This window comes from Schistocerca serialis, chromosome 8 (assembly GCF_023864345.2).
Source record: "Schistocerca serialis cubense isolate TAMUIC-IGC-003099 chromosome 8, iqSchSeri2.2, whole genome shotgun sequence".
NCBI lineage: Eukaryota > Metazoa > Arthropoda > Insecta > Orthoptera > Acrididae > Schistocerca > Schistocerca serialis.
In genome coordinates this window covers 306813413-306827397 of record NC_064645.1, presented here as the reverse complement: position 1 = coordinate 306827397, position 13985 = coordinate 306813413, and the positions used below count along the sequence as shown (strand labels likewise).

At 37.1% G+C, this 13985-nt stretch overlaps 1 protein-coding gene across 3 annotated transcripts in view; it reads left to right on the top strand.

Annotated features, from left to right (window-relative positions):
* The window catches only part of LOC126416572 (nidogen), a 346239-nt gene that overhangs the window by 274760 nt on the left and 57494 nt on the right, over nucleotides 1-13985 (top strand). For 2 of the 3 annotated variants that reach the window (XM_050084321.1, XM_050084320.1), the window contains exons 15-16: nucleotides 5697-5852; nucleotides 11265-11390. In XM_050084321.1, the coding sequence (XP_049940278.1) occupies nucleotides 5697-5852; nucleotides 11265-11390 (282 nt within the window). The remainder of the gene's footprint in view (nucleotides 1-5696; nucleotides 5853-11264; nucleotides 11391-13985) is intronic. The other variant, XM_050084322.1, reaches the window with a different exon arrangement.

Sequence of the window (13985 nt, the reverse complement as noted above, 5' to 3'; positions counted from 1 at the left end):
TATTTGGCTTCATTATTCAAACAGAAACAATATTTCTTCAGTTTTGAATGACAGATCTGCAACCATAGGTAAGCGAGAGAATGAACTGGAATTTGCTTGTTTAGCTACAGAGTGAAAATGACTTTCATAGCTATATTGACTCAAAAAGAGTGACCAACATTGAATATGCTGTTATGTCTTATTAGGTATCTAAGAAAAAGGCCCAAACAATGGAATCAGTTGTTTATGGTCTGATATTGGATGGTACTTGTCTCCGTACAGGGTTACATGGAATATCTTATCTCTGTATAATATTGTCAAAGCCTCTTTTTCAATCTGTGAATAATTTGAACGGGCTGATTCAATGTATTAGTTGCAAAATCTGTTGGGTGATCATCTTGCATCACAATGTGGCGATACTGCTTCTAGTTCATATTGGCAGGCATCAGTGACAAGCAGATGTTGCTTGCGTGGTTAGAAAGTAGCCAAGGACCAGGTGGCATGCAGCTTGTTTTAAGTGTGCAGAATACCTTTCTGCATTCATTTGATTGAATGAAAGAAAACCCTCAGTGATGTAATGCATTACAAAATTTGGGCTGCTTGAATCTACCACAGAAATTGCTTTTGTCATAAAATTCTTTTATGTTGATTGGTTGTTGAAGTGTTTTGATTGCAAAAATGTGTAGAGTAGTTGGCTTAAGTCCATATTTTCATATTATGTGGCTGATGTACTCAATATACAGTTAAATTTTTTTTTTAATTTTGTGCATTATATTTCAGACCAGTCTCTAGCAGGACATGAAAAAGAATTGATAGATTTTTGTAAGTGTTCCCATCTCATGGGTCCTGTGACAACAGTGTCGTCTCAATAATGCAGCAAGGAACCTGCTGCTTTAGTTGCTCCAAGTATTTTTGAAATATTTCTTGTGGGGGATCTGCCTATATCAACAGCTAATTACTTGTATCAAAAAAGTCAGAAAGGTATGTTAAGTACCATGATTTGTTGGCATGGTCCGGCCTGCGGGAGCTGGAACTATGTGTCAGACAGATCTATTTTAGAGATGTACTGGCCATCCTTGAGTATTGCCAGTAATTCCTCAGGCTGTGGAATAGGGTATGTATCTATGATTGTTGTGCCCCTACAACAGACTTGAAAAATTCAGAGAGGTGCAACTCACCAGATTTTTTATTATTGTTATTACTATTATCAGGAGACTGTTTGTGATTGATTCCATTACTTCTCAGTACTTCTGAAGCTATGAGTGTGTCTAATTCCTGTTTTACTTGCTCTCACAGAGCCATGGACATGTGTCTAGAATGGAAAAAATGAGAACTTGCTGATGGCCTAAGAGTAATGTGCTTCAAAATTAGTTGCTTTTCCTAGACTAGTGCAAAATATCTCAGCAAACTCACTACAGATCTGTTCTAATTCATGGAAAGAGACCTCTTCTGACACAAGATGAACTGAAGTGTTAATGACAAATCCAGACATCAAGAAAGCATATAATCTGAAAAGATTTTGTGTGATTTACCGACTACTGACATTTTTGTATGAGACTTACATTGTAAGTTCACAGTGGATGGGAATACTTTGTTTGTCATAACTAATTAACCATCACTTACTGGGTGGTCAGCACTGGGGTACCTATATCAATCAGAGAAGCACTTATCCCATGTCCACTTGAAATTTTATCAATTGACCTCCAATGTTCAAAGAAATAAGCTATTAGTTTACACCCACTAATTCAGAATCAGTGGCTGTCCAGATGACATTAATGTCTTTGCTAAGTCATTTCACCAATTTAAGAGCTAAAATTTGTGCTGGCATGACATTGCAGGTGTCCCATTGTGAGGGCAATTTATCCTGGAAAGCTGCAAAAAATGTGCTGGGTAAGAGGGAAGTGACCAGTATCTGTTAGCTTGCTCTTGCATCCACTATGAGAGAGGTTTTTGACACAGTTTGCGGCTTGCTGGAAATAAATGGTATGTCCTGGTTGTTAGGCTATCTTAATAAGTGAGTAACTTTCCCAATTTTTGCACTCTCCTTACACTGCCATTACTTCAGCCCAACTTTTGGGCCGCTAGTCTGTTACCCAGGGAGTTTAAAAAGAAAGTGTGATCTGTAAGACCTCCGAAGTAGCATCATTAAATTGGAGGACTTTCTGACAGACTTCTTTGACAGCAGCTGACTGAAAAATGACGTCCTTAACCATTGAACTGGCATAGGATCCTTTACACAAAGCTGACACAGACACACACTTGCAACATAGCCCCTGCAGTTCTGCTAATGCGGCACAGTATAACTGATTAGATTTCTCCTGGCAATGGTAAAATTCTACTCTCACAGCAATGACATGAGCATCTCAGTGGTAATGTTTGGTGAACAAGTCACACATCTCCCAGAAGGATAGTTTGGCAGGCTCAATAAGGGGGATCTGTTTACTCAACAACCAATAAATCTATAGCTTAATCCAAGAAAGGAAGAAAGTAATTATGAAAGAGACCTCAAAAATGCAGTTAGGTTCCTCAAAAATATTCTTTTTTTTGTGAACTTCTGTATTGTTTCTTGCTATGGTGCATTTCTTGATTATCCCATCATCTGATGACATGCTAAATATACAAAATTTCTTTTTGAATATGGTAGATACATGTCATGACAAGAATCAATTAAGAAATTCACATAAAGTCAGTGAATATTTTTGATCAACCTTACGGCTCTTTTAAAGTCTGTTTCATAATTACTTTGATAATGGTTGCATTCCTCTTCAAGGATTTTCAGTCCAGTTTAGGTCCAAGGAAACAAGGTTGTAATAGTTTTTTTATCAGTTACCTGGATAGCGGATAAAGACGGCATAATGATTTTTCATAAGTTTCTCCTCTGCAGCTGTTACATCAAATGGATGGAATGGGGTGGGTATCCATATTTGTGGTTGTTTTGATGTTTTGCTGGCTCTGCAGCACTGGACGCATCGTAGCACAGTCTAAGTTTATCTCAGCACTGTTCAAGTTTATTGTAGAACAGTTTGCACGTATCAAAACACAGTCTATGTGTAGTGTGCAACCTGTCTTGTTGCCACTTGTGCATCAACCTACACAAAGAAACACTAACTCAGATTAGACAGTTTTTTAGTGACACTGAATATGATGTTACAGTAAACATACAAATCACAATACCAAGCAGCTGAACCATGAGAGAATCCTAATAACAAGCAGGGTAACACACATTTGTAGAGAACACTTCCATATGCATATCAAAGAAGGCAAGTGACACCTGGATGAAAGGAGAACTGGTTAGTATGTCGACTGCTTGGTACAGCGCTGACCAAGGCAGCACTAAAGTTGTGGTGATGCAGGTGTGTTACCACAAAACTCGCTTTGCTGTCAGCCCTAAAGTCAAACTTTGGATATTCTGGTTTGTTGTCACAGGAAGCGTGATTGACTGTGCTGTAAGAAATCATTTAAAATCAGTATAAAGGAGTCCCTTGTGACAGAGCTGCCAAATACCACTGTGGGATCTTAATGTGGTGCTCTCTTTTTAAGTTATTCAGTTTTCGTGGTTGTTTCATGCCAGCAACAACTTGATGTTGCTAGAAATGACACATGGTGTACAATACTGATTAACTGCTTTCCTGTGAAAAGTGCTGAATTTCTCATAAACAGAATCAGAATACTTTCTGTGGAACCTGTAACAGTGCTCAAGTCATAAGTTCGTATATCCTTAATTTGATGATCCAAGCTACAAGGACAAGTGAAAAATGCTATGTTTCACAAAGCAGTTCTTCGTTACGGACATCATATGTCATTGGATATGTTTTTTAATTGCCTAAATATCTTATTTTCAGGTCATGGTTTACAATGGTGTGGGATAAAAGTCACAAACATAAATTATTAGGATTTTATAATTGTTATTAATTGTGTTGATGCTTATATTAGATTTAGATTTTCATCTTATTTTAATTTATCAAGCATCATAAATAGGATGTAATTGTTCAGCTTCTACTCAGTTTTAGTCATGAGCTGTTATATCTGATGAATGTAAGCATACTTTGAATCCCCTGAATTTTTTCATGATAGGAAGAACATTGTGTCATTTCAGTACTGTCTTCATAATCGACATGCATGACTTGATTTATGAGATGATTAACAATATTTTGTTACTGTTGACACATAATCTTTCCACAGAAACATTCTAAGAATTGCTTAATATCATGAAACACTATCAGTTAACAGCATTTCAGATGTCCATGATGGAATAACAACAATATGGAAAGAGTAGGTTGCCACTTATCACACAAAGTAGGGATAGGCACAATGAAAAGAATACTACAAATATAGAACTTTCAGACAAAGTCCTTCCTCACAAGGAAAACTCACAAATCCACACAACAACTCATACAATCATGCATAATATCTCTGGCCAGTGGCGGTAGTCAAGTGTGCATGAGTTATTGTGTGAATGTGTGAGAGTTTTACTTTTGATGAATCACAGTATTCTTTCTGTAGTACCTGTCTGCAACTCAATGCCTCCTCTGTGTGATGAGCAGCCATCTATCATTATCATATGGTAGTTATTAGCATTTGATTGATATCTCAGCCTTAAAGTCCAACTAAAGACAGATATAAAAAGTCTACCTACCTACTTACTAGTTGGTAACAGTTGGATATAAAAAAATGCTCACAGTGTCACTATTTCTCAGAGCCTAGAGTACTTTGCCTAGTACAAGACGAAGGTCTTTGTGTGTATGTGGAATTGGGGGGGGGGGGGGGGGAGGTAGGAGGTGGGTGGGGGGGGGGGGGGGTGATGAAGGCAGTAGGACAGGTGAATGAGTGAATGAATTTTGTATCTGGTGAAATGGGATCTGCCAAATAAAAAAAATAAAGAATGAATGAATTGATTGCCAATGACAGATGATGTTTTAATAACAATAAAAAACACCACAAAGAAAGCATTTGGTAACCAGAGATAAGGAAAGCAGAAGTTGTCTGTAGAATCATGCATGTGGCAAAGGCAGGATGAAACAGAGAAACAAATAAGATGATGCAAATAATAAACAGGAAGAATATAACCAAGAGAAGTAAACTGCAAAATGAAAGTGGTGGAGAGAATGTAAATAGGCAGAGGGGGCTCACTGAAATAACCAATAAAATAGACAAGCAGAAGAAAGATATCTTACTTGAGGACTGTGTGGATAACTGGATGGAAGAATACAACTCACCCACATGGTAAACCTTGCACCAAGGTTCCTGTTAGTCTCCTGTATTTTATGTTACTGACATAGTCTCACTTTGTGTGTCCTTTTATCCTTGTTGACAGTCTAGTGGTCATAAGAAAAACATAAATTGAACACCTTATCTCATAGTTGACATGGATGTCTCTCTTAGGTAGTTTTCCCAGTGGATTTTTAGTTTTTTCCTGTGATGAACTCACCTAAGTGTTGGTAGGAAGAACCTCTGAACAGTTTTTATAATGGAGGAAGATGGAGAGAATTTATGTAATAGGTTAGTTTTACCTACCTGCTGATGTCTCCATTTGTGTAATACTATGATCTGCCAAAGTCTTTATTTTTAGACACCTGCAGAAAATTACTACTATACATGCACTCCATGTCATATAATCATTTTTCCCAAAAGGTACTTAAAGTGTAATCATCACAAGAAGATTATTTAAACAGAGTTGACACTAGTGCTTTGTGCCTTTGTCTATGTGTGTCCAGCAGTTTCCGGAGATGACGTCGCATATCCTATGCTCACCTGTTTTGATGGCTCATGTGTCTGCCCTTTGGGATATGAAGCATCAGATGAAGGCCACTGCAAGCCTGCAGAAGGTGCAGCAGCTGGAAGGATGGGAACAAAGGGACCATCTGGATGGAAATGTATTCTAATCTTTAACTGAAATACAAAAAATAAACAAAAAATTTAAAAATATATATATTTTTGCATATTACACAGTGAATTGTTTCCAGACTAACTCTACTGTGTAAGGCATAAAGCTGTTGTGCTTAGTTACTGTCCATTTAAAACACTATATGATATGTAGTTATGCTATGTTATGATACGAATCATACTTATGGAAGACAAGAGTGCCTAATTACCTCTTGATAAAACTGGAATGGCTGTAGAAATGTTGATAGCTACACTGCACATGATGTGCCAGAGATGTAGCTTGTTGAAATAATAGCTCTGTCCTAAGGAATTACAGACAAGATAGGAAAGGGATCTGTGTTTGAGGAAGATGGCAAAAATTTGGTTTGGAGTGAGTCTAGAGAGATCATGAGGTTATAGTCTACTCTTATTTTCATCTTGTGCAGTGTATTTAGTAAGTGTTTGAAACTCTCAGTGGCCTTTTTTTCTCTGTTAGATGTACTCCTCAAACATATTCCATTTTCCTGTCTTTCTCTCAGGAAAAAACACACTCATTCCGGAAGGCAGAGATTCATTTGCATTTGCACTGGAACTCATGATTTTTGGTATGGCTGTTCCATTTTTAAGGTGGATTAGGTGCTCTTATAACTAGGTTTCATTATTTTTATTTTTTAATTATCATTTTTATGCTTTAAACTACATTTATCAATTATTCTGCTGGTAGCACTTCTAGCTTGTCCATTTGGCACTAGCTGTGCTTCGTCAGTAATAGACTCATATTGTCCTTATTGAGTGAGTTTTGTGTTGTGTCAGAATTGTTTGTTTTATTACAGAATTTAAACAGAGATGAATATCAGTGAACAAATTAAGATTATCTTCCACCTTAGGCTGGATGTGCATGATAGCCTTTGGTTGTTTTAAGGGTTCAGTATCTCAGTCGCTAAAAGCAGAACTCTTATAGGATCACTTTGTTGTCCATCTACATGTCTGTCTGACTATCAAGATGCCCTTTTCTCAGGAACAGGTAGACCAGTCAAGTTGAAATTTATGTCAAGACTATGGTCCAATGGCGATGTCAAAAATGTAAGGTTATAAGTCAATGCAGTCAAAAGGTATGGTGATTTATGCCACATATTTTGATACTGGCAAACTCACTCATCAAAACCTATAGAGACTTCCCCTTGGCATAGGATCATGAAATGTGGCAAGGAGCAAGGTTTTACTGTACAAGTAAAGGGGAAAAACCAAAATTTGTTAAATTGTAATTTTATCACATAAAAGTATCTTTCTGCCATTGGAACTTATATTGTGTTCATCATCCATCAAAAGCGTGATTGAAAAATATTACTGCATACAAACATAAAATGTAAGTTGTAGTAATGATTTAGCAAGTAAATAAAAAATATTTAATTAAATCTTCTATCTACATATATAGACTGAAGTCGCCTGCTCTCTTCTTTTTGTATGCCTGAGCTAATGTCAGGAACTGCTGTAGAGTTTTTGATTTGATCTTGGAACTCCCAGGATAAATATCTTGTCAGTATCGATATCAATAACAGGCAAAAATCTTAAAGATTCTCAATTCCCAGAAGGGATGAACTAAGTTCTATCTAGGCTGAGATGCTGGAGGTGGCAGTTGTGTGTGCATGAGGTGTGCTTGCTTGTGTGTATGAATGGCATGAGTTTCTATTTTACTGATGAAGACTGTGGCCGAAAGCTCTATGTAAATGTCTTTTAATTGTCCCTGTCTGCAGCTTAATGTGTCTTCTTTACAGTAAGTAGCAATCTATCTTTTCCTACATTGTTGACAGCCCTATCTGTTGCCTTAAGTTTGTACAGGAACCTCAGTGCACTAGTCCTATTTGCACTTGGCCCTTTTCTTTTTTTTTAATTTAAGTCAAAGGGAGGAATCTTTGTTTACATGTTGGTGATGTAGGAGGTGCTAGAGTGATCTGTAAATTCATTTTCTTTGTTTATCAAAACCAAGGTGAAGCTTACAGTAATGCACATTATGTGAATTACTAAGATGCAAAGTTGTATCAATTGTGTCTGTAGCAGGAAAGTGATATTGTGTCACAAGGAGATAAAAGAACACTCTAGATCACTTTTTTGATCGTAATGACTGGACTTGGCATCAGATAAGATTTTAGATCAGAAGGTGAAATTGGTCATGGTAAAAATGATCTAGACTGGGGTTTATTTATAAAATTACACATGTTTAAGAAAACTGTGTATCAAATGAGTGATTTTGATAATGTGGTGAAGTGTTCAAGGCAAAATATGAAATGAAAATATTTTTAACACAAAAATTGATATCAGTTGTAAACTGTCCCATCATTATTGCACAAGATAATTGCACATCAATATAACATTTTGTATTTGAAGACATGTTAACATTTAACTGATTAAAAAAAAAATTCACCTAATAACACTGTAACATAATGAGACTGAATGGCTAGTCAGTGCTTACCCCTTTTGAGGGCAAAATTCAAAGTACTGTCAGTAGATACACTTAAAAGTAGCTCTTGGAACTATTAATTCCTTCTTCAGAGAAGAAAGAGGGATGTGTTGGGGAGCCTGCCAAGGAGGAGTAGGTATCTCAGATGTAAATAGAGAATTATTTGGGTATAAACAGCAAAAGTTATGATTTATTGCCTGAAATATTTATTTTACCAGAATATTATCTGAAATAAAACTCCAGAAATACACGAAGAGGGAGGAAAATCAAGTGATGTAAGAGTAGTGATGGGACAAATGACTGGTTTTAACAATCGGTAAGCTAGTCAGTTGTTTTTTTGTTCAGTTGGTTACTCGCTACTTATACTCATTCTGCCCCACACCTCCTCCTTCTCTGGTAATCTGCATGCATACCATGCAGGATGCAATGCGCTGTATGTACCAGCTATATGGTTGGCCAGGAGAGCAGATGAACACAGGAGGTTGCAAGTGCCTGCTGATAACAGCTGGCTGCACTGCTCCCACCACCTACTCCAGTCCAGTCCAAAACATAACCTATCGCATCTAAGACAGGGCTAACTGTGAAACCAATCATGTGATCTACAAGCTAAGCTGCAACCCCCTGCTGCATTCTACATGGGTGTGACAATCAACAAGCTGTCTGTCTGCATGAATGGCCACCAACAAACTTTGACCACGAAACAATTGGACCACCCTGTTGCCAAGAACACCACCCAACACAATGTTCTCCATTTCAATGACTGCTTCAAAGCCTGTGCCATATGGATCTTTCCCACCGGCACCAGCTTTTCTGAATTACACAGGTGGGAACTCTCTGTGCAATATATCCTACAATCCCGTAACCCTCCTGGTCTCAACCTTCATTAGTCATTGTCCTTACTCATCTAGCCCATTCCCTGTTCCCATTCCAGTACTAACCAGCCCTCTATTCCACCAAAACACCCAGTCTTTTTATTTCTCTCCTTTTCCGCTACCCCCTCCCTGTCCCCTGCCTTCCATCTAACCTTGCAACTGCACCTAGCTGCCCCCCTCTCTCTCTACTTTGTTCCTGCATGCTCCCACTAGGAGCACTTTACCGTCTTCCATGCCTAGCTTACTATCTCTCCCCTCCTCACCCCAGCCTCCTCCTACCCCAGTTGCCTCTCCCATCTGCTGCTGTTCATAGTCTGGCTTCAGCTGCCACAGACTGTGATCGTTTGTGTTCGTTTGTGTGTATGTATGTGTGTGTGTGTGTGTGTGTGTGTGTGTGTGTGTGTGTTTTTGGCAAGGCCTTGTGGGACGAAAGCTCATTTTGTGACAATCTTTTCGTTGTACCTATCTGAGACTCTGTATCTCCGCTATATGGTGATAGCAACTATCCTTTTCATAATATTGTCACATTCCATCGTCCATTGTTTGAAATTCAAAAATCAGTTTTAAATGACGAAAAGAAGAATTATGTAGAATGCTTTCTTTAACTTTGGTGTAACCCATGAGATGCCTACACTTACCCCAGGGAAAGGGCTAACAACCAGAGGGATGTATACCCCAGTTGTATGCTATTGCTTTAGTTCAGCCGAGAAAGTACAACAGACTGGTCTCACTCAGAAGAATTAATGGGTAGCTCAGTCAGCTAAAATACTAAAGAGTAGTTTCAGTTGAAAGAGCCAATGCATAGTTCTGCAGACAGGAAAACTACAGACTAGTTTCACTTGAAAAGAAAGAATGAGTAATTCAGTCATTATGCAAACCTACAGCAGACTGAATCAACTGTTTTCATTCAGCTGTTCCCACAGACTGTTTTCACTCAAAAGAATGCACAAATAGTTCAGCCGATATGTAAAAGTTGAATGTCTTTCAACAATGGACCGAGTCAATTATTTTTGTTCAATTGTTCCCATCACTAGGTAATGTAGTGGTTACCACACTGGAAAACTGGTTGTCAATTCTCCATACAGCCATCCAGTTTATGTTTCCCATGTTTTTCCTAAGATACTCAGGAGAAATGCTAAGGTGGTTTTTTTAAAAAGATAAGGCCCATTCCCTGCACCATTCTTCCCTAACCTGTGCTACTGTTCCACTGTGTCATTGACATGTTTATATACACTAACCTTTTTTCTTTTAAAAAAGAAAAAAGGAGGAAATGACAGCCACTTGCCTGCAGCTGAATAATGAACACATATAACATATCACATTAACTTTCAGTTGTGGTTTTGTGTGTGTGTGTGTGTGTGTGTGTGTGTGTGTGTGTGTGTGTGTGTGTGTGTGTGTGTGTGTTTGTGCATGAGAGAGAGAGAGAGAGAGAGAGAGAGAGAGAGAGAGATCACTTATACTGGGGAAAGACCGAAGCCTCAAAGGGTAGTGCGATTTTCTGATCCACTGAATGTGGTGGTGTGTCACCCTTCATTCATGTGCAGATAAGTAGTTATCTTATGTCCTCTTTGTTTGTTATAAGGTAACTTTCCAGGCAATCCAGGATCATAAGTGGCATTTATAGAAACATTATTTCACTAACCGTCTGAAGATTGTTATCACAGTTGTAATATTGTTGAACACTTCTACTATTCACAGCTTAAACTTATTCCAACACAGCAACTCAACTAGTCATTTGCTTGTTTTATTTCTTCAATTTTCTAAAGGTCCCAATAGAAAATAAAGATATTTTAAACTGTCTGAGATCATTTTACAGATAACATATTTAGTTACAGAAATATGTTACCAGCACAAAATAACTTCAAAATTTTTCTGTATTTTAATCATAATTGATATCCAAGGTGTCAATTTGCATCTCTGATACCTTATTTGGAAGTTACACTAATATTCTACTTGCCATTATAGAGCCAGATCTTTCACCTCGACTGTTGCAGAACTTTCTAGCATTATTTAGATTTGACATGATAAGATAAATTTTCATCATTTTATTTTCTGTACCTAGCGGCATTTGATGTGTTTTGTTTACATTTTAGTGCCGTGTAACATTATCAACACGTGTCATCCATATGCACAGTGTGTATTCAACTCTGCCCTTGGCCAGTACCGTTGTCAGTGTAATGCTGGCTTTGAAGGAGATGGATATGACTGCATTGAGACAGGTAATAATAACAGAACAATAACTTCAGGTGCATGCTGAACAACTGAAATGTGAAATATGAGTTATTAGTCCCATTACATATAATGTAAATCCATTAAATAAATAAATAATAAATAAATGGTTTATTTTTCCATAATAACTTAACAGTCATGGACATAGTCAGTTTACAAACACAAGAACGTTAAAATAGTTTATAAGTAAACTATACACAATAACATTAGAAATCTTTGATGAAGTACAAACATTTATAAGTTAACAGCTGCTTTAATTTTCTGTTAAATATGTTTCCTTTTAACAATTTTATATCATTTGGCAATATGTTAAAAAAATGTCTTCCAGCAGAAGATGGACTGTGATCTGTTGCTCTTTTATTACTAAATTTTGTGTGGTAATCCTCTCTTTTTCTTGTATTATAACTGTGGATTTCACTATTGATTACACTATGCTCCATGTTTTCTTTTACAAACAGTATAGTTCTGAGAACATACAACGAAAACACTATTAGTATGTTATACTTAATGAAATATTCTCTACAGGACTGCTGCTTACTAATATTAGATATTATCTTAATTGCTCTTTTCTGTGCTCTAAAACCCCTATCCACAAGATCTGCTGTGCAAGTTGAGAAAGAATACAATGATTTACAAAAGATTTTGTACATTATTTTTAGAAAGTTATGCATGATGGTTTAACAGTTACAAGGCAAGTGCATTTAATAAAAATATGTATAACACTACAATATTTGTTATAGATTAACAGTTTACAGATTAATGGTCTACATATTACTATTTTTCAAAGTGCCATATTGTCTTCCAAGAATTTTTCAGTGGTATAGTGCCATTTCTATACTAAAATGTTGTGGAGTAATCTTTTCAGAGAGCCAAGGGCCATGTTTAATATTTTCCTATCTTGTAGTCTGCCATATATTTTTAGCTGCATATGCAAGGGGAGATCCAAACATAAATGTAATCAAACTATGAGTTGTGCCACTAGATGGTGTTAGTTTGGGGTCTCCCACATCGCTAAGTAAGCTTGTGTCAGTTGGAATTAAGTGGTTTGTTTGTGGTGCTCTGTTTTTTGCATTCCTATTTCAACTCTTGGGTAATTAAAGACATGGCTGACAAGAAGAAACAAAGAGTCTGTGTGGAATTTTGGTTTCTGCTAGGAAAAATTGCAGCTGAGACTACTGGTATGCTTTGGCAACCGTTTAATAATTATGCTTTGGGTAAGTCATAGATCTAAAAGTGACTTTTTCATTTCAAAACTGGCAACATGTCAATTGAAGATATGCCATGTCCCTTCGACAGGACAAAATTATAAAAACATTGCCGCAATCAAATATGCAATTGATGAAGACCATCGAAGAGCCAAATTTCTGAGAAATGAAATTGTCATGGATCACAATCCAGTGAATTTTTACCAAAGATTTGCACATGAGATGGGTGTTTGCAAAATTTGTCTCTCACTTGCTCACAGATGACCAAAGAGAAAACTGTGTGAAAGTTTGCCTTGACTTGAAGAGTGAAGTGCAGAATGATCCAAATTTTCTTAAAAGAATTGTGAATGGGGATGAGAGTCAGTACTATGGATATGATCCAGAGTCAAAGCAAGCATCAAGCAAGTGGAAAACTCTACAATGTCACCACGACCCAAGAAAGCACGTCAAGTGCAATCTAATGTGAAAATAGTGATTTTTTGTTTGCATTGCCCACAAGGAGTTCATTCCTCCAGGACAAACAGTGAACCAACAATGTTTCAAAGATTACAAAAGAGTGTGTAATGAAAATGGCCAGAACTGTGGAGAAATGTGAACTAGTTGCTTCACCATGACAATGCTCCAGCACACAAGCTCTGACAAATGCCACAGTTCAGGGCAAAAATAACATGGTGCTTGTGCCCCATTCACTCTACTCACCTGATCTGGCTCTGTCTGACTTTTTGTTTTGTTTTCACAGTTGAAGTAAACTCTGAAAGGAAAGCAATTTAGTGATGTGGATGATGTTGAAAGAAACACACTAACAGCTTTGAACAGTTTTATGCCTCAAGAGTTCCAGAACTGTTTTCAGCAGTGGCAAAAAGCATTGGGTCATTGGGTCATGTGCATTAATGCACATCAATAATACTTTGAAAGGTACTAAAGTACTGCAAATGTAGAGTTTAAAAAATGCAAAATAACAAAAAGTCCAGTTATTTTTGGGTCCCTCTCATATAGTGGTGTCTGAGCATAAAGCTTTGTGTGATGTGAGGGACATATGAATTTCACCTTTTGATGAGTACCATAACTATGGTTGAAGTGGCACTTTTCAAATTTATATTGGTTATTGTACACAGAAATCAAAATTTCAAAAATGTAGAATGATGAAATGGTTAGTGTTTTTATTTGCTAAAATAATGGAGAACATGACTCATTCCTATGGGCAGCACAAATGTTTTAACAATTTTCTTTTGAAGAATTAATAGCCTTGTGCTGTTTGCAGAATTTCTCAGAAAATTATCCCATACCAAATGATCAATTCAGTATAACTATGAGGGACTGTCTTTCTTATGTCCATATGAGTGGCATCAGATAAAATAAACAACGCAAAAGCAGGGATAT